The sequence below is a fragment of the Papaver somniferum genome, chromosome 2 (genome assembly GCF_003573695.1).
Source record: "Papaver somniferum cultivar HN1 chromosome 2, ASM357369v1, whole genome shotgun sequence".
Taxonomy (NCBI): Eukaryota; Viridiplantae; Streptophyta; class Magnoliopsida; order Ranunculales; family Papaveraceae; genus Papaver; species Papaver somniferum.
This window is the reverse complement of record NC_039359.1, coordinates 31048718-31066880: the sequence shown is the minus strand read 5'-3', so window position 1 is coordinate 31066880 and position 18163 is coordinate 31048718. Positions and strand designations below refer to the sequence as shown.

Sequence of the window (18163 nt, the reverse complement as noted above, 5' to 3'; positions counted from 1 at the left end):
ATATTGCATAAAACATCTAAACTCAAAAAGATTCGCCGTTACAAAAGAAGTAGAGCCATCTAATATAGGATGTTGAGAGTTCCCAATATTAGATTTATCTACTAGAATTTTGTTTCTACTACAAATTGGAGGACAAAATCCCCATTCAAGACTTGAATTTAAAGACCTAACATGTTTTGCCAAGGTATCTGCTACTTGGTCACCTAGTCTAGGAATAAAAGAAAATCCCAAAAAGTTGTCACAAGATTGAGCTATTATGTTAGCTTCCATAATACAAGCTTTAGCTTTCCAGGAAATGTCTACATTTTCGTCATTTATGTAGTTGATGATTTTCTCACAGTCTCCTTCTGTACTGAAAATTTTGGAGTTGTTTTTCTTTAGCCCAAATTGCCGCTTGAAGGGTAACTAAAGCCTCTTCCTCTTGTGGATCTGAACTTGTTGCTTGCTCTTCTTTTCCTCCTTCATTATCACCTGTATCCTTTCTCAAAATAAAAGCATAATTAGATGGTAATAAATCAGAGATCCAAGTAGCATCTACATTGATCTTTAGAGTATCCTTATTTGGAGCTTTCCAAATAGGAATTGGTTTCTTCTTTCCAGCATAATTTCTCTTAGATGTTTTTTGTTTTCCTGAGAACCAGAAGTCTATGTGTCGTTGTATTTATATAGCTAAGGTATTAGCATTCTTAGTTTGGCTCTCAAAAGTTCAATCACACCTTTCTTTCCATATAAACCACATCGTGGTAAGCAATAATTTAGTAGATGTATCATTCTTGGGATTAGACATCCATTTTTACAGCAGTCAAGAATAGAATCTGAAACATCTATATTAAGATTGACAGGATTAGGAGAGGAATTCCAAACAGATTGAGATAAGGGCAATGAAAAAGAAGATGCTCTGTTGTTTCTATTTTAGTCTTACACATAGTACAAAATGGATTAACATCTTTAACTTTACCAAAGAGTTTAACATTTGTAGGCAGAGCATTTTGCAAACATTTCCAAAGAAAAAGCTTAATTCTTTCAGAGATATCAAGTTTCCATAGCGATTTCCAGAAAGATTCTGGTAAGGACAGACTTGTTACGCCCTGTCCGATTTCATTCAATTTCTCGTACATGGATTTGACAGTAAATTTACCAGAGTTTGTTAAACACAGTGTATTTTTTCCTTTCTAAGCTCATGGTTATGGTCTTTGAAAATATATACATGACTACTTTTGTGCACAATGTCAACAGGAAAAATCGAAGGAAGTAAGGACAAATTTCAAGAGCAAGTTTCAATATTAATTAAATCTGAGACTCTAATCAGGTGGTTGTTACTAGGATTATTAAAATGTTGTAAGGTTCCTTGTAATCCTGGTATCCAATTATCCTTCTAAATGTTAATATCCTGCCCATTTCCTACTTCCCAAATACTGTACTTTTGCACCAAATTTAATCCTTGTCTAATACATTTCCAAGTTCAAGAGCTTTTAGCAAAACATTTAGTTCTAAGAGGAGATTTGTTTCTGAAGTACCTAGTACCCATAGTTTTTACCCATAGAGCATCTGGTTCTTTTACCATTCTCCATGCTAACTTGGTCAGCATAGCAAGGTTGAACTTTCTAGCATCCTTAAAACCTAGTCCTCCTTTAAGAATTTGTTTACAAAGGGATGGCCATGCCTTAGGGTAATATCCTTTTCCCCCAGCATCCTTACCCACACCAAAAATCTCTTTGAATAACATCTATTTTATTTGTTATTTTCTTTGGTAAAAGAAGCAACCCATAAGATAAGTAGGTATACTAGCTAAAACTGCTCTATTTAGAACTGCTCTACAGGGTTGAGCCAATATCAAACTTTTCCATCCTTTTGACTTTGATTCCATTCTTTCCATAATTGGGGTAAAGGTTTTTATTTTTGATCTTTCCATAAAAAAGGGGCTCTTAAATAAGGGTCTCTAAGGTTTATGTGTTTAATCTTCGACATTTTTGACATCATCCTTTGATGTTTTGGTTATACTTTCCTACTAAAGAACACTCCGGATTTTTCAAAATTAATCAATTGCCTTGAAGCTTTACTAAAGATTGCAATAGTATATAGTAACTTTCTACACTCTAACAGACCGGCTTTAACAAAGAGTAAACAATCGTCAGCGAAAAAAGATGTGAGATTGGTTCACTTTTAGGTGTGATTTTAACTCCATGTAAGGTTTTATTTTGTTCTTGAGCTAGAAGAAGTCTAGAGAAGATTTCCATACAGATAATAAAGAGGTAAGGCGATAGGGGATCTCCCTGATGCAAGCCTCTAGAAGGGTTAAAAGCTTCACCAGGTTTACCATTAAGAAGGACTGAAATAGAAATCGTTGAGATACATTGTTCAATCAATTGACAAACCTCACCATTAAAACCAAAAGTTTTAAGAGCAGTTAGCAAGAAATTCCATTTAACTCTATCAAAAGCCTTTGACATATCTATTTTAATTCCCAAGCCTCCAGTTCTTGCTTTTCTCTTTTTGAAAGAATGAATTATTTCACGGGCTACTATAATATTGTTCGAAATTTGCCTAGAGGAAAGAAAAGTTGATTGAAAGGGTGAGATGATCTTTTGCATAGAAGGTTTTGTTCTATTAGCTAGTAGTTTCGCTATAACTTTGTAAATTGTGTTACAAAGACCAATAGGTCTTAATTGACTAGGATTCTTAGGGTGCTTGAGCTTAGGGATAAGAAATAGATGTGTTTTAGTTAAATCTGGGTTCATTTTCTTATCTCTGAAGAAGTTTTGAATTATATCTGTCACTTGTGCTCCCACTACATTCCAGTTGTGCAAGAAAAAACTAACTGGGAAACCGTCCGGTCCTGGCAATTTATTCGGTTTCGTGTTTTTTAAAACCAAATGAATTTCATCCATAGTAGGGATAGCCAAAATTCTATCATTATCTATTAGTGAAATTCTAGTAGTGATATTAGAGAAGATAGTATTAGAAGAAGTAGATTCAGTAAAAAGATTCTTAAAACAAGAGGTTAAGATGATATCAATTTCTTTCATATCTTTTATAACAGTGTTCTGGTCATTTACTAGGCTCTCTTTGGTATTCCATTTTCTTCTTCTCAAGGTTATAGGATGGAAGTATTTCGTGTTCTTTTCTCCTAATTTGATGATATTATCTCTAGATTGTTGTTTGGCTATGGTTTCTTGAGTGTCATACAAGTTTTCTAGTTCTTTTAATTTTCTCTGTTGATGTACAGTTATGCTATCAGATTGAAGTCTTTCAATCTCTTTTAGTAGTTTATTAATCTGTTTATTAGGGAGATCAAAAACATTCTTTTTCCAATCTAATAAATTTTTCTCTGCTTGTCTGAGATTTTGAACTAAGCACTCGGAAGCAATTTCGGTGGAAGAAGAATTCCAAGATTCATGAATCACTTGAATGCACGACCTTTCCTTTAACCAAGTATCATAGAACTAAATGAATGTGAAGGATTTGAAAACAACTCAAAAACTGAGTTAACTCACTTTATCGCCGGATTACCCGAGTGCCGGTAAAGACATCTGACTCACACTAGGGAATCTTATTTTCTCCGATTCCATTATGCCATCCCAGTACGCCGATAAAATATAGACAAACACAGATTGGATTGCCTCTTGGCTCCCTTCACTCACCTTTTCTTGTTATTATTTGTTGTCGCGAATTTAATGATTCTGGGAAGTGGATTGAATAGAGACTAGAAAAAAAGGATTGAACTTTTTCCTTTGTCCTCTATACCGAAATTTCCTTCTATTGAATTCAATGGCGCATGGAGTCGGTATTTCTCCCTCATTATCTTCCTCATCCATCTTCATCAAGTATCCCCAGAATTTCCCCAAATTTTTATCTTCAAAAGCTTCTTATTCTACCACTGCTTCATCGCCTTCTCTCAAATTTCACCATCAAATTCCAGGCAACTACACCCCTCTATCTCCCTTCCTTTATCTTCCCATTTTCTGCTTTCACCCGTTTTCTTTCACCTGATTGATGTTTCTCTCTTATTACACAGTTCGCAAATCCGAATCGCATAGGAAAAAGACGAGAATCACTTGCTCTGAGAAAACCTCAACAACAACTGAGGTTGTCAAAGAGAGAAGTGTTTCTGTGCTTCTTTTGGCTGGAGGAAAGGGCACCAGAATGGGTGTAAGTTTCTCCTTTCTTGTTCAGTTATTATTATATACACTGTATTAAAATCAGCTTCCAGAGGTTGATTATACATTATATGTTTTGGGTATTGGTACATTTTGTATATATAGATGAATTATCTCTGTGTTTGTATGTAGGCAAGCATGCCAAAGCAGTATATTCCACTCCTAGGTCAACCAATCGCGCTATATAGGTAATGAATGCATAATTTATAATACATTTGTATAAAAATCTTTACAAGTCTTCCATGTTTTTAATCTACTGTTTGATTTATGAAGATATTTTATTCGTGGACTAGGTTGGTGGCATGCGAGTTTGAAAGTGTACACCATAAGTATACTTGGATCTGGAAGTAATTTGCAATTGAACTCTATATTATAGAGCATATGAGAAATTAGCCTATTGTCACCACTGCATTCCTTCTTAGAGTTGGTTGCTTGACACTTGACAGGGTTTCCCTCTAGGAGGTATCATAAAGTGGATTAAGTAGATAGTTCATATTTCTGAACTTATAACTATTTTATACATCGTACCTGTAAGTCCTATACTTTCCAGGAATTAACTTATAACAAGATTTCACAACCATTTGAATAGTTATAGTGCAATAGTATATCATGTCTGGAACTGGATTGTGACTCTGTGAGCTCGAAAGCATTACATGAAAACCAAGTTGCTGGTAGAGTGTTACAGATTGTGAAACAGATACCCTATTCTGTGTATTTGTCTCTGCTTATGTTCTTCAGAACCCGAGTTCTAATTCCTATCATTCATTTGTAGTTTCTACACTTTCTCATGCATGATTGAAGTGAAGGAAATTATTGTCGTTTGTGATCCGTCTTACAAGGATGTCTTCGAAGGTTTGTAGAAAATTCTGTGTTTTCATATAAGTTTTGAGCTCAGTTTTACTCTCATTATTTTGGTTCCCAATGTATATAGCCAATTTTATGGCTCGAAGTTAGTTTCCCTTTGTTAGGTATTGTTAGTTTTTGCATATCCTCTTTCTTCTTCTAATTTTTCCTTTCAGGCAGACCATTTGATGTATATTATGCTATAGTGGACATCACAAGTCAATTATCTTTATTTTAGACAATCGTGAAAAGATCCATGTAGACCTCAAATTTGCATTGCCTGGAAAGGAGAGACAAGATTCTGTCTTCAGTGGACTTCAGGTGCATGTTCATTCTGTTGTGAGGTTATTAATATTGATTCTTCTCTTCCTCAATCCTTTAACTGTGATATGTTTTAAGTTTTTATAGCAGTCTTTCCTGCGCTCAAGTTATTAATCATCTGATTATTGATATATTTTGAATCTTTGATCCTTTAATTGTCCTATTAATCATCAGAACTTTAGGAGTTGGCAGCCTATGTCATTTAGGTTTGCCACACGTCCTCATCAACTGGTTGATTGGTTGTTTTTTTTTAACTCCCTCGTGCTGGAGTACATCCTGTGTCACTATATACCTGTTCTCTACATGACTGCTCAACTTGTTCTTTGACCGATAAATGGTTTTGAGTTTGTGGTACCGTATTCTCGTAGTGTTCCTTGCATTTATCTGGTACACTCTTATAGATCATTAGATCGTATTTGAACTGTTCACTGAAATGTTCAGCATTTGATACTTTCAAATTCAGATGTTTGAGTAAGAAAAAAGATTGTATTATTACTTTGTGTTCATGTCAGCTTTAACCCAGTCAGGCAGTCACACAATTACATTCTATTTTTCTACTTTTCCAGGCAATAGATGTTAATTCAGAACTCGTATGCGTTCACGACTCAGCGCGACCTCTCGTATTAGCTGAGGATATAAAAAAGGTTGGACCTGAGAGTTATATACAACATTTGTTTACTTTTACGGGACAGTGCAACTAGCATGTTTTATAGTTTGTTTGAACATCGATAATGTTTATTAGTGCAAATGAATTTCCTTTAAGTGGGAATTTAACTCCCACATCTATGTCCATGTTCTGAAAACTAAAAACGCCGATTTATATGATTTAATTGTTAAAAATATAAATAGAGTATCCTACTTGAGTGCATGACAAAGAAATGCTACATGATTTTCGCATTTAAAGCAGTATTTTAAGTTTCTTTTGTTGCTGCTAGGTTCTAATTGATGGTCAGTTGAATGGCGCAGCAGTACTTGGTGTTCCTGTGAAAGCTACAATCAAAGAGGTACGTATCTAACGAGTTTCTTCGAATTACAAATGATCGAAAAAGTGACATCCCAACTTAGTGATTTATGTGATAATAGCAACATCTTTATTTCTTTCTTGAAGTAGTCGATACATTGACCCCACATGTTACGCAATCTTATAATGGTTATTACTTTCTAATATGATCCCACTTAGTTATGTTTCTTCATACCAGCTTTTCCATAACCTGAATGATCATTCAACAAGACGATGCTTCTTATTGATTTTTCAGTCACAGATGAATATATGCACTTCTTCGATTGTGTTATGGATACTTCTTCTTTCTTTTTTTTTCCTATTCAAGCCTTTATACTTCCGTGCAATTTGTTATTAGTCCAACACCTACAACATGTAGCTTTCAAATATATAGCCAAAAAGTGTTTGAGTATATCCTTTTTGCTCTCTCCACGAAGATTTTCTGTTTATTCTTTATAGTTGTCGTAAATTGGTTTAAACTGGTACAGGGTCACTAGAAAAGTCTGTCACAGAAAAATGTGGAGGAAGTTAAGATATTTTTGTTAACCGGTTAGGAGAAAATGAGTAAGATAAAATCTGCTTATGAGTTGAGGTATTAAATGTTTGATTAGACGACCAAGGCTTTGTTGGGCAAGAAAGCGTGCAGAAAGGAGTTCCTTGCAGAAATTAGAGAATAGTGATGGAAATTGTGGATTTAGATTGGAGTAGTTATGTAGGATATTTCGAGGCTAAGAAGGGTACTTGAATGGTGTAACCATTCCCCTTCAAGGGGTAACAACTGATTCAAGATCAGCATATGAAGCATTATAACTAACCACATCTTAATTGTAATTCTTTAGGTTTATGAACCTCTATTGTAAGTCTGTAACTGGCGCAACTAGTTGGGCTTCTTCCTGTACTATATATAATGATGAGATCGGTCTATGTTTCTTGTTGTATATGCAGGCAAATAATGCATCCTTTGTTGTTAAAACACTGGACAGGAAGACGCTTTGGGAAATGCAGACCCCCCAGGTAACCTGGACGCATATATTTTCCCGCTCGGTATGTTCTTGCTAGATATTCTTGACATATAAAAGGTGGGTCTCGTTGCAGGTTATGAAGCCCGAGTTACTTAGAAGAGGTTTCGAGCTAGTAAATGAGTACGTAATAAACTAAAACTTTCCAGTAAACACTATTTTATGCAATCAATAGTTCCAGTGAGTTTATTATATAAGTAACAGCAGCCATCCGCCGAGAAACAGACTTCATGATAACAAACTTATCACAATTATTTAATATTAGTAATCCCTTTTGTCTCAAAATTCCATAAAAGGAGCTAGTTCCTCTTCTTCGTTTTGACTTGAATCATTTTTAGTACATGGTGAGGACTATCTGAGAAATTATTTGACATTTTTTTTATATGGGACTATGTTCCATAACTGACATTGCAGGAAAAGGCTTGAAGTCACTGATGACGTCTCTATTGTGGAGCACCTTAATCATCCCGTGTACATCACTGAAGGGTCTTACACCAACATTAAGGTTAGCCAAAACCACTTTCTTGTTAAAGTATAACAAATAGTTCTGAGTTTTTTTAACCCAACATCTATCTAGAGCTTTAGAACAGATTTCAATGTTTGGAACCTTCGTCAAAATTAAACCACATGATTACGAAGTTGAAAGCCTTAGGGACACCGTCTTAGCCTATATGCCAGCAGGTGAAAAGATGATCAAACCCTAATGGACAGGGCAATGTGGTGTTGCAGTAAGCTTGAATCTTTTGTTTGTAGAATAGCTTTTAAAAAAATCATCTTCTTTGAAGTGTAGTTTTGACAAATTGCTGCATCCAAATGTGGCTTTTTAGTTTCCTAAACGACATTACAAGGTGGTGAACAAAATCAAATTCCATTAGAAGGACCAAAGTACTGTGTTGTGAAATTTGCACTTTGAAATGAACATTAATAAAATCTTTTGGTTGCATCTATGCAGGTTACAACTCCTGATGATCTGTTACTTGCTGAGAGAATATTGAGTGTGAAGAAAGCTTAGTGGGCTAATTATTTCTTTGCTAGTTTAACACTTTAACCCCAGATTTTACGGACAACTGAATGCGCAGCCATATGCCACAGTATGGTATTGACTACTATGTAGTAGTGACGACACATAAACTTTTGAAATCAAATCAGAATCTATGAAATTCAATTCGCCACTTTTTACATGACTAACTTTTGAGTTGAAGAACACCTAATTCGTTGCACTTGGAAATTTGCTTCTTGGATGATTAATTGGATGGCCATTTATACATAAAATAAAGCCCTTCCCCATCCTTGTGGTATAAATACCAGCCGGATTCACGGATACTCCAGTAGCAATTATCCCCACATAATCTCCAATCTCTTCTAACAAAATAGATATCATAAGTTCCTTGTACAATTTGTCCAGTACTGTTACTCCACTGCATTGAACACCAAAATCTTGTCCACTGGAATACATCTATATGAAAAGACCAATGAATATCTTGACGATGAGCGAGCTCATGCTCACCAAGATCGTCGTCTCTCGATTGGCAATGAACAGTTAATGGTTGATTGTTCTCCAAGTCATTCTGAACAAAAACAGTGATGGTATCGAAAATTATACCATTCACTAAAGTTACACCAACACTGCTCACTGCCATAAAAACGAAGAGAAATATGAACTTGAAATTGCTGTTGCCGCTGCCCATAGTAATTTCTAAATTTCTTGGTTTACTAGCTAATTCTCTTTAAATTTCCTGGTTCATTTTATACTTCTTCGCTCACCTTTAAACCGCGAATTGTATGATTTAACGGACAATTCATCAGTTGTTGAATCATGCCAATTTTGCTAGCACGTGTGTGGATTTCTCGATTCGCGAGTCAACAAAAACGAATCGTATCGCGATTCACGATTTTGAAACGAGTCGTAGCATAAGACGAATAAAATCTCCCATTTGTACTTGCGTTTTAGTTCAAAAATTCGTCAAAAAAAAAACATATTAGGGTTTATGCTCATTTTCTTCTCCGTCTCCCATTTTTCTAATTCAAATCGCTTACTTTCTGTTATACTAAGTTTAGGTTTCTGGCCTCTGGAGATATCAGTGATGAATTCTTGTCGTTGAGGCTAAATTCATGTGTTGTAGTTATGAATAAAACGAATGGCTGTTCAATGTAGGAAACCGATGGTTTCAGAATAAAAAGAATTCAAAGGTGTCATTTATTCTTTCATTCTTAACGTATCATTTTATGTTAGATGTCTGCTAATCATTATGATTGCTTACAATTCACTCTTTTGTTATGTGATTTAGAGATTTTGTTAGTGCTGAGATTTTGTATCCAATGTGTTCGATAAAATGGCTGAATGAGTTACACTTGAGGAAATTGGCTGAACTATTAATCATTCCTTGCAAAAATGATATGAATTGCTTTTGCAGTCTTGAGATTTTTTTTTTTTTTTTTCTATTCAATTTCTAAACTTATTTTCTAATGTCTTGTTTCAGGTGTATAGCTATATCTGGTTGAAGTATCTTTCCAGGTTGACATAAGTGTTGGTTTCACAAAATATGTTTAAGCGGGTATTCCAAAATGCATGGAGCAACAAAGGGGTTTGTGAATTTCAAAGGAACAAAAGTAGGCCAATTTGGTATGCCTTAACTCAGAGCATTCACAGTGGACAGGTATGCATACTTTATATCAGATAATTTTCCATAAGTTTGTGAATCTCTTAAGTTCCAACCCATTTTAGGCACCACTGGATACCACCTAATTAATACAATATAGAAACACATCTTGGAAAACGAATAAAAAGTTGATCACTCTTTGTCTGCTGAGAGCCATTTTTCAGATTTTCGGATTATGTTATCTGCGCCTGGTAACCAAGTTTCTTGTCAATCTCGTAAAAAGAACTGTTGATAGTATTTTAGGCACTGTTAATGACGAATTCTGCCATAGTGCCGCTCCATAATCATGCATTCCAGGGAGCTCATTGATAGAATTTGCATTTCTGCTGTCGGTGACTATGCTCCATAAAATGAACCATATCACATTTTGTTTTGCTCAATCTTTTAATCCATCCATAATACATTGGAGCATTGCTTTCCCATACTTGGTAATAAAGGGAATTTTTAGGATCTCCAGGCTCACGGAGAGTCTTGTCGACTAAGGATATTTTACTGGAACAAATAGTACTAACAGATTTTAACTGTCTATATAGTTGTCATGTAACAAGCATATGGTTGGCTATCTTTTCTTGATTTGTGGTGTATTTTTACAGGTTAATTATGCTCCAAGAAGCTTCTTTGGGGTGGAGGATTTCCAAGACGATGATAATAGTCGTCCATACACTTACCAGAAGGATAAGAAATCAAGGAACCCACACAAGCAACTTTCGTTCAAGCAGCGGACAGTAGCATACATGGAACCATTTACGCTGGATGTCCTCATTTCCAAGCGGTTTGTTTCAGCATCTCTGACACACAGAGTGACCTGTAAGCAGGTAGCAGTTGCTGGCACAAATTCTAAAGACATCAAAGCCGTTCTTAACTCTAGGTCAGACATACCCGCGTGCATAGCTGTTGGTAAAATCTTAGCTGATCGGGCAAGAGAAGCCGATGTTTACACTGCTTGTTATACTCCGAGGGAGCGTGATAAGTTTGAGGGGAAGATTAGGGCAGTAGTTCAGTCTCTCATAGATAGTGGAATTGATGTTAAAGTGTATCTCGATTGAAAGAGTAGTCATTCTAATGGGATAGGGTCATCATATATATTAGTTCCAGTTCTATACTCTTTATCTTATAAAATAAATATACCGTGAGTGTGGTGGAACTGGACTCTCATTGGCAAACAGTATACAAGTATACGTATACAACAAATGTCCCAGGGAAGAAATTTGAGTCTGTCGGTAACACCATAAGCCGGCAGAATTTCTGACTCCTAAATGTACTCCGTACTACTTATTTTTGTAGCAGGGTTCTCTGATCTGTCTACTGCTCTGTCTATAGTGCAATCCTGATTCCTTGGTTCTTTTTTGGTTGTCTCTAGGCCTAGAATGCCTATGGAAGTAAATTTCTAATGTCTAATCATGACTAGCACTGTCTCATAACATTCTCAACTGCATACATAATATGTAGAAATCAATTAGACGGCCAAAAGGACTTGCAGCCATTTTTGGAGTGGGATTTTATCAAAGAAAGATGATACGTATCTGTTATTAGGGAAAATAAATAAGATAGGTGAACCAACTCCTCTCCATCATACATAGGACATAATACAACCAACCAAAAGACACTGATCCAGGGGTACTGCAACTGCATAAACTTCTCAAATTGGCTGCAACCAAAAGACATAATACAACTCCTCTCTATCATACATAGGACATAACACCAATCTCTCAATTCAGTGTTCCTGCAACTGCATAAACTTCTCAAATCACTCAAATCACACACAAACACCCCTCCCAGCAACATACCAGATGAAGAAGGTCACCAAAATCACAGCAATTACCAAAATCGCAAGAATTACTAACATCACTAGCATCACAATCGGCGGAAATCACTCAGAACATTACCGAATCACTAGTCACTCTAACCAGGAAGCTGGGTTTCCCCCTTCCATGGAAAACTCTGCACCCAATTTTATTACCAAGTTACATTACACAGAAGAGTCCTCAATTAGCATTAGAAGCAACAAATCGTTCAATTTCAAGGAACAAAAGTATTTCCCTTATCTGCACTACAAAATCCTACAAACCCAAACCCAACCTTTTGGGATTTTCCCTCAAAAGATTTTTTCTCATCACAAAATTTACCAAAATCACCAAAATCACTTCATCATCAAAAATACCCAGATCTCTGATGTTTTCACGACACTCACTACTCTCATTCTCGAGGATGTGAAGAAAAACATCAAATTTATTACAGCCTTATTCAATCTCAGACCTTCTTATTTCTCTCACAGTGGCTACTACATTGTATAGATACAGATTCAACATTGGACTACAAGGTTTCTCCTGACCTTTTTGCTACAACAATTTAAATCTCTAGCTCTGAGATATCTAGGCTGCTATGATTCTTGGGTCATCTTCTGGATTCCTGCAAACCATCATCCTGGTATGTATCAGTCTACAATATTGGTTTCACAGTCTGGGGATAAGTATCTGACTCTCTCTCCCTTTCTTAATGTACTATTCTACCCAAAGCTTCTTAAAAGCTTATTCAACTCAAATCATTATAAATCTGCACCTATATTTAGTACTTTCTGTAATCTGAAACAAGGTAATCCTCAGGAGCCCCTACCCTTGTATGCTTACTGGCCCTCCTATATCTCCAATCTAGCTATGGTTGGGATGCATTGCATAATTGTTTCAAACACCATAAATGTTAACATGCTCACTGACTTAACAAAAAAAAACAATTCTAAAACCCAACATCACTTTGTTCTGCATTTGTGTAGCATGGTACAAACCAAAAAATAAAGTTGTTTGTTTGTATATTACTGCTCACATCACTCTGTGCAGCTCTTTGAAGCCTACCTGGCTAGATTTTGCTTGCATCTCCAATCCACTTGCTGCATCCTTGACAGCTCTAGCCACAACATCTTGATACACCTTCGCTACAACCCTTGCATCAGCTCCAGGTGGCAAGGTTTCATCAGTTGGCACTTCAGGAGGCCGAGGTATCTCTCCACGCATTTCACTGGCTCTAGCAGCTCTATATACCTGACCCACAATTCTAGAATCAACCCCTGGTGTCAAAAGTTCCTCTTCTGGTATTTCATGCGGATGAGTTACTTCACCAATTCCTACCTGGGATACTTCGGCCACATCCTTAGCCATCTGCCTAAGTGCTGGAGCAAGCATGAACAGGTTAGGGAAGAGTACCTTTTCAGGAGTGGGAGGACGGATATCATTAATGCGAATCTGATCTTTGACGTCATCAGGAATTGGGGAAGCAAAGAACCCCTGTCGAGAACCCCCACATATAATCCTCTCATCACCCACAACACAATACATTCCTTTACCACTCGTCGGTCTTGAGTGGGATGAAGTGCAAACAGAACCCGACCATCCTTAACGCCCACAAGCTGCCCATTCTCGATACGCCCTCGCTCGATCCTCTGCTGTTGTTTACCAGTCTCGGGAAATGCATGTACATCTCTCTCATCTCCAGTTCCTGCGCTACCAAGACTTGCAACAAAATTATAGTGCAACTGATTCTCATTTATACCAGTAAAACCTTCACACACCCTTGCAGTACTATCCTACAAAACTTTCATACCAATTCTCAAAATTTTATGAACACCCATTCTATCCTCCTAAACATTGGAACACAAATCATACTCAAAAATAGATTGAATCTCAGAAAAACAAACCTGATGCAAAGGTTGACTTACTCGGGCTCGTTTTTGTTCTCCCTGATTCACATCTTGGGGTATCTGATCACATTCCATAGCTTGAATATTCAAAGAGAGTATTTTGCTGGGATATCTCTAGGACATAAGGAAATGGTAGTGTTAACTGGTTGTTTTCATGAAAAACTGAATGAGAAACTGAAAGGAATTACCCTCTCTGCGGTTTTATTTGGGCCGGGAAGAGCAACAACTATTCAATCTCAACCGTCAGATTCCCAAGGTGGCACCTCGATTCCCAGCTCTAAAGATTGGCCTTGCAACTTGATGCGCATAATCAAGCCTACTAGCATCATAATTTGGCCTAGTACAAGCAAAGATTGTCCATCGGCCCATGTGAAATGGCAGCTAACACTTGGCAAGAAAACCTTGACTACTCCAGCGGGTCTGATCATGAGTAAAAGTCCATGGAGCAAACCCCTGATGTCCGACCCAAGTAAAGATCATTATCATCCAGGGTTGGACCAATTAGAAAATCTGACTCAGAAACCCCCTTCCAATCCAATGCAAGCTGAGTCACATTCGAAGGGGGCAGCTAAGGGGCCAACTCGGCCTGAGGTATGGTGGATGTCAACATTTTATACCCCAGACACTAATCAAATCACATTCAGTAACAAGGTAATTGTGCAGCACAACGGAAAGGTAAAAACTATTTCACTCATCTTGAATTATGTTTTCAAGCTCAAGCCAAAAAACAAAGTAAGCCTAGAAAACTCAAGATTTCCTCACTCAAGCCATACTAACTTCTTTAGGATGAGTAAGGCCCTTCTGTTTTGGCTTGATTTGACCAGGTTTTAGAAAATTCTCCTGCTAGTCCTGCTGGACAAAGTAAACATTACTATCTCAGTCAGCCCCATCCGCAAGTACAAGGACTCTGTCAAAATCAGCTTATACCATTACGACAAAAAACTTTATCATCCCGTGACAAACGTTCAAAATAAAGCTAGTTGTATCACCATCACATGCTTGGATTACAATAACTCTTGCTGGAGCACTGATAAGGATACCAGACAATATGAAGGCTATGAAATTACTATCTGCTACCCCCAATGGGAAAGACAAGGTAATAATCTCAACAAACTAATTTGCATTATAACTCAATTTTTGTGCAGGAATCTGAGCCAGACCCCATTAGCCATCAACACCAACGACAGTCTCCACAAGTTAAGTCACAATCACCAGTACACAGAGGAGAAACATCAAGTCAACCAGGAAAAATCAAATCACTGCAATGATCTTATCCCACCCATTGACCAGTACTCATCTAAACCATTTATAATTGGAATGAGGACAACCCAAAAATTAACCAGATACCTACAAAGCTTTTGTCTTGCTGACAGGATGAAGAATCTTTTTCAAATTAAAGCCTGGTCTGATTCCTCTCATCATTATTGCTGGCTTTGTCTCACCAAATTACACAGTGGTCATTATATCTACTAGAGGATTCTTCTTAACTCTCTCATAATATCTACACAAATGGCTTCCTCTTCAAACTCTTCAAATCCATCCATTGAAAACCTTGTTGCTCAGATGAACAAAACTCTCAATATGCCTGAAGAAGATCTTTACCCCAAGGTTTTCTTAAACCATGAAAATGTCAGAACAAAATAATCTCTAGACTGGAAATGGTGCTTCATTGGGAAGCTTTGCAGCAATATTTGTTTTGAAACATCCCGAGTTAGCAACTTCATCAACAACAACTGGGAATTCAATGGCAAAGTTGAGATGGACATTTGGAACAGGAGAAGGAATTATTACATTCTCAGACTCACCCATGAAGAAGACTATTCAACACTTAGAAATGGAGGAACTAGAGGAGTGTTTGATAATCTTATGGTGTTGGTTAGATTTCAAGAGGGAGGTCCAGATTTAATTCATGAAGAACAATTCACCAAGGTTATGATATGGCTCCTCATCAAAAAAATCCCAACCTATATTATACCAGATATCCAAAATATCCTGCAACCTGTTGGAGTATATCAAACTGCTAAGAGACCATATGGGAGAGACAGATTTTAGAAAAATCTAGAAATCAAGCTCACAATTGATGTTACTAGACCTTTAAAGTTTGGCATTGAAGCCTTTGAAGCACCAACTATATCTCATTAGCTTGAATTTGCTTATGCTCTCAATGGTATTAGATTCTGCAAAGTCTGTAGAATCCTAGATCACCCTTCTCCTCCTTGTCCCATCCCACCTACACCCTCAAAATCTCACTACACTAACTACAAAAACCTACCAACTCCACAACCACTACCACTACCACCACCCCAAACTGCCTATCAAAAAGTTGTTCAAGAAGGGAGAAATGTCATCCATAGAGGCTACATTGATGCTGATGCTGCAGCAATCTTTGAAACCAAAATAAGAAATGCTAAGCAGAAAGATCTAGAGAAAGCTATTGCAAAGTTTGCTCCCTCATCCTCCAAACATCTCACTTTTGAAGCTTCTTCTAAAGTTGATCCTGACTCACCCTCACCCCACCCTGATGTCATTGCTTGTCAAATAAGGAACAAGAAACTTGAACTCTCGAAGAAAATATCCATCAATTACAAGAATCATCAATCCAAGATAAAGCTCAAGGAAGTATCCAGAACCAAACACTCTCATCCACCTAACACTATTGCTGGCTTTGTCTCACCAAATTACACAGTGGTCACTATATCTACTGGAGGATTCTTCTTAACTCTCTCATAATATCTACACAAATGGCTTCCTCTTCAAACTCTTCAACTCCATCCATTGAAAACCTTGTTGCTCAGATGAACAAAACCCTCAATATGCCTGAAGCAGATCTTTACCCCAAGGTTTTCTTAAACCATGAAAATGTCAGAACAAAACAATCTCTAGACTGGAAATGGTGCTTCATTGGGAAGCTTTGCAACAATATTTGTTTTGAAACATCCCGAGTTAGCAACTTCATCAACAACAACTGGGAATTCAATGGCAAAGTTGAGCTGGATATTTGGAACAGGAGAAGGAATTATTACATTCTCAGACTCACCCATGAAGAAGACTATTCAACACTTAGAAATGGAGGAACTAGATGAGTGTTTGATAATCTTATGGTGTTGGTTGGAGTTCCAGAGGGAGGTCCAGATTTAATTCATGAAGAACAATTCACCAAGGTTATGATATAGATCCTCATCAAAAGAATCCCAACCCATATTATACCAGATATCTAAAATATCCTGCAACCTATTGGAGTATATCAAACTGCTAAGAGACCATATGGGAGAGACAGATTTGAGAAAAACCTAGAAATCAAGCTCACAATTGATGTTACTAGACCTTTAAAGTTTGGCACTGAAGCATTTGAAACACCAACTATCTCTCATTGGCTTGAATTTGGTTATGCTCTCAATGGTATTAGATTCTGCAAAGTCTGTAAAATCCTAGATCACCCTTCTCCTCCTTGTCCCATCCCACCTACACCCTCAAAATCTCACTACACTAACTACAAAAACCTACCAACTCCACAACCACTACCACCACCCCAAACTGCCTATCAAAAAGCTGTTCAAGAAGGGAGAAATGTCATCCATAGAGGCTACACTGATGTTGATGCTGATGTTGCAACAATCTTTGAAACCAAAATGAGAAATGCTAAGCAGAAAGAGCTAGAGAAGGATATTGCAAAGTTTGCTCCCTCATCCTCCAAACATCTCACTTTTGAAGCTTCTTCTAGAGTTGATCCTGACTCACCCCACCCTGATGTCATTGCTTGTCAAATAAGGAACATGAAACTTGAACTCTCGAAGAAAATATCCATCAATTACAAGAATCATCAATCCAAGATAAAGCTCAAGGAAGCAGCCATAACCAAACAATATCCTCCCACCTAACACTATCCTCCCCCCACCCCCCCACCCCCCAGATCTAGATCCAACTAGCTTCTTCCCAGCTGTTCCCCTTCAAGCTTTACCAACTTTGTCTCAAATCAAAGAAATGATAGAGGTTGAAACATCCAAGCTCAAAAAGCAGGCTTGGAAAGCTAGGAAGAAAATTCATGTCTTTGCTGAAAAAACCACAGCCACTGATCCTGATTCTTCTTATGGAACTGGCAAGCTTAATTCTATGCCTAAGAGGAAACATTCAAATCCTGCTGAAGGCACTATGGAAACTAATGTAGCTGATAACACCAAAAGATTCAAGGATTACCCTGACAACTATGCTGAACCTCTGGACTCAAGCACTCCCCAAAAGGCTAATGGGGACTCTGGCACCTACACATTTAATCCTGAGGTATATCTCATTACCATCTCTCATAGTAAACAGTATTATAAGCACTGCTACCATAATTCTTCATATTGTTGCATGATAGCTTACTTTGACCCCCTTGCTAGAAGGCTTCTCTCTAAATATCCCTCAGTTTCCTATTTCTGGCAGTTCTTCATTTCAATAGCTTGGAACTGCCAAGGGCTAGGTAAAAAACATAC

The 18163-nt window shown here is 37.2% G+C and overlaps 3 protein-coding genes across 3 annotated transcripts; 2 read left to right on the top strand and 1 right to left on the bottom strand.

Annotated features, from left to right (window-relative positions):
• The first annotated feature begins 3619 nt into the window (after positions 1-3619).
• Positions 3620-8528, top strand: LOC113347268 (2-C-methyl-D-erythritol 4-phosphate cytidylyltransferase, chloroplastic-like). The gene is made up of 11 exons (XM_026590890.1): positions 3620-3919; positions 4016-4149; positions 4290-4345; positions 4930-5009; positions 5239-5321; positions 5888-5965; positions 6257-6325; positions 7267-7335; positions 7417-7463; positions 7755-7845; positions 8293-8528. The coding sequence occupies exons 1-11, from the start codon at positions 3769-3771 to the stop codon at positions 8350-8352; spliced, it is 918 nt and encodes a 305-aa protein (XP_026446675.1). The 5' UTR covers positions 3620-3768; the 3' UTR covers positions 8353-8528.
• A 56-nt stretch (positions 8529-8584) lies between these two features.
• On the bottom strand, positions 8585-9028 carry LOC113350808 (S-protein homolog 5-like). Its single transcript, XM_026594925.1, has one exon. The coding sequence runs from the start codon at positions 9026-9028 to the stop codon at positions 8585-8587; it is 444 nt and encodes a 147-aa protein (XP_026450710.1).
• A 280-nt stretch (positions 9029-9308) lies between these two features.
• On the top strand, positions 9309-11102 carry LOC113347269. Its single transcript, XM_026590891.1, has 3 exons — positions 9309-9530; positions 9821-9997; positions 10594-11102. Exons 2-3 carry the CDS (start codon positions 9884-9886, stop codon positions 11044-11046), a joined length of 567 nt encoding a protein of 188 aa, XP_026446676.1. The 5' UTR covers positions 9309-9530; positions 9821-9883; the 3' UTR covers positions 11047-11102.
• The last annotated feature ends 7061 nt before the right edge of the window (positions 11103-18163 follow it).

Coding starts and splice junctions, on each gene's coding strand:
- LOC113347268 (XM_026590890.1), top strand. CDS start 3,769: ATGGCGCATGGAGTCGGTATTTCTCCCTCATTATCTTCCTCATCCATC. Junction 4,346..4,929: donor CAACCAATCGCGCTATATAG/GTAATGAATGCA, acceptor ATTCATTTGTAG/TTTCTACACTTTCTCATGCA. Junction 5,010..5,238: donor TTACAAGGATGTCTTCGAAG/GTTTGTAGAAAA, acceptor TCTTTATTTTAG/ACAATCGTGAAAAGATCCAT.
- LOC113350808 (XM_026594925.1), bottom strand. CDS start 9,028: ATGGGCAGCGGCAACAGCAATTTCAAGTTCATATTTCTCTTCGTTTTT.
- LOC113347269 (XM_026590891.1), top strand. CDS start 9,884: ATGTTTAAGCGGGTATTCCAAAATGCATGGAGCAACAAAGGGGTTTGT. Junction 9,998..10,593: donor AGAGCATTCACAGTGGACAG/GTATGCATACTT, acceptor GTATTTTTACAG/GTTAATTATGCTCCAAGAAG.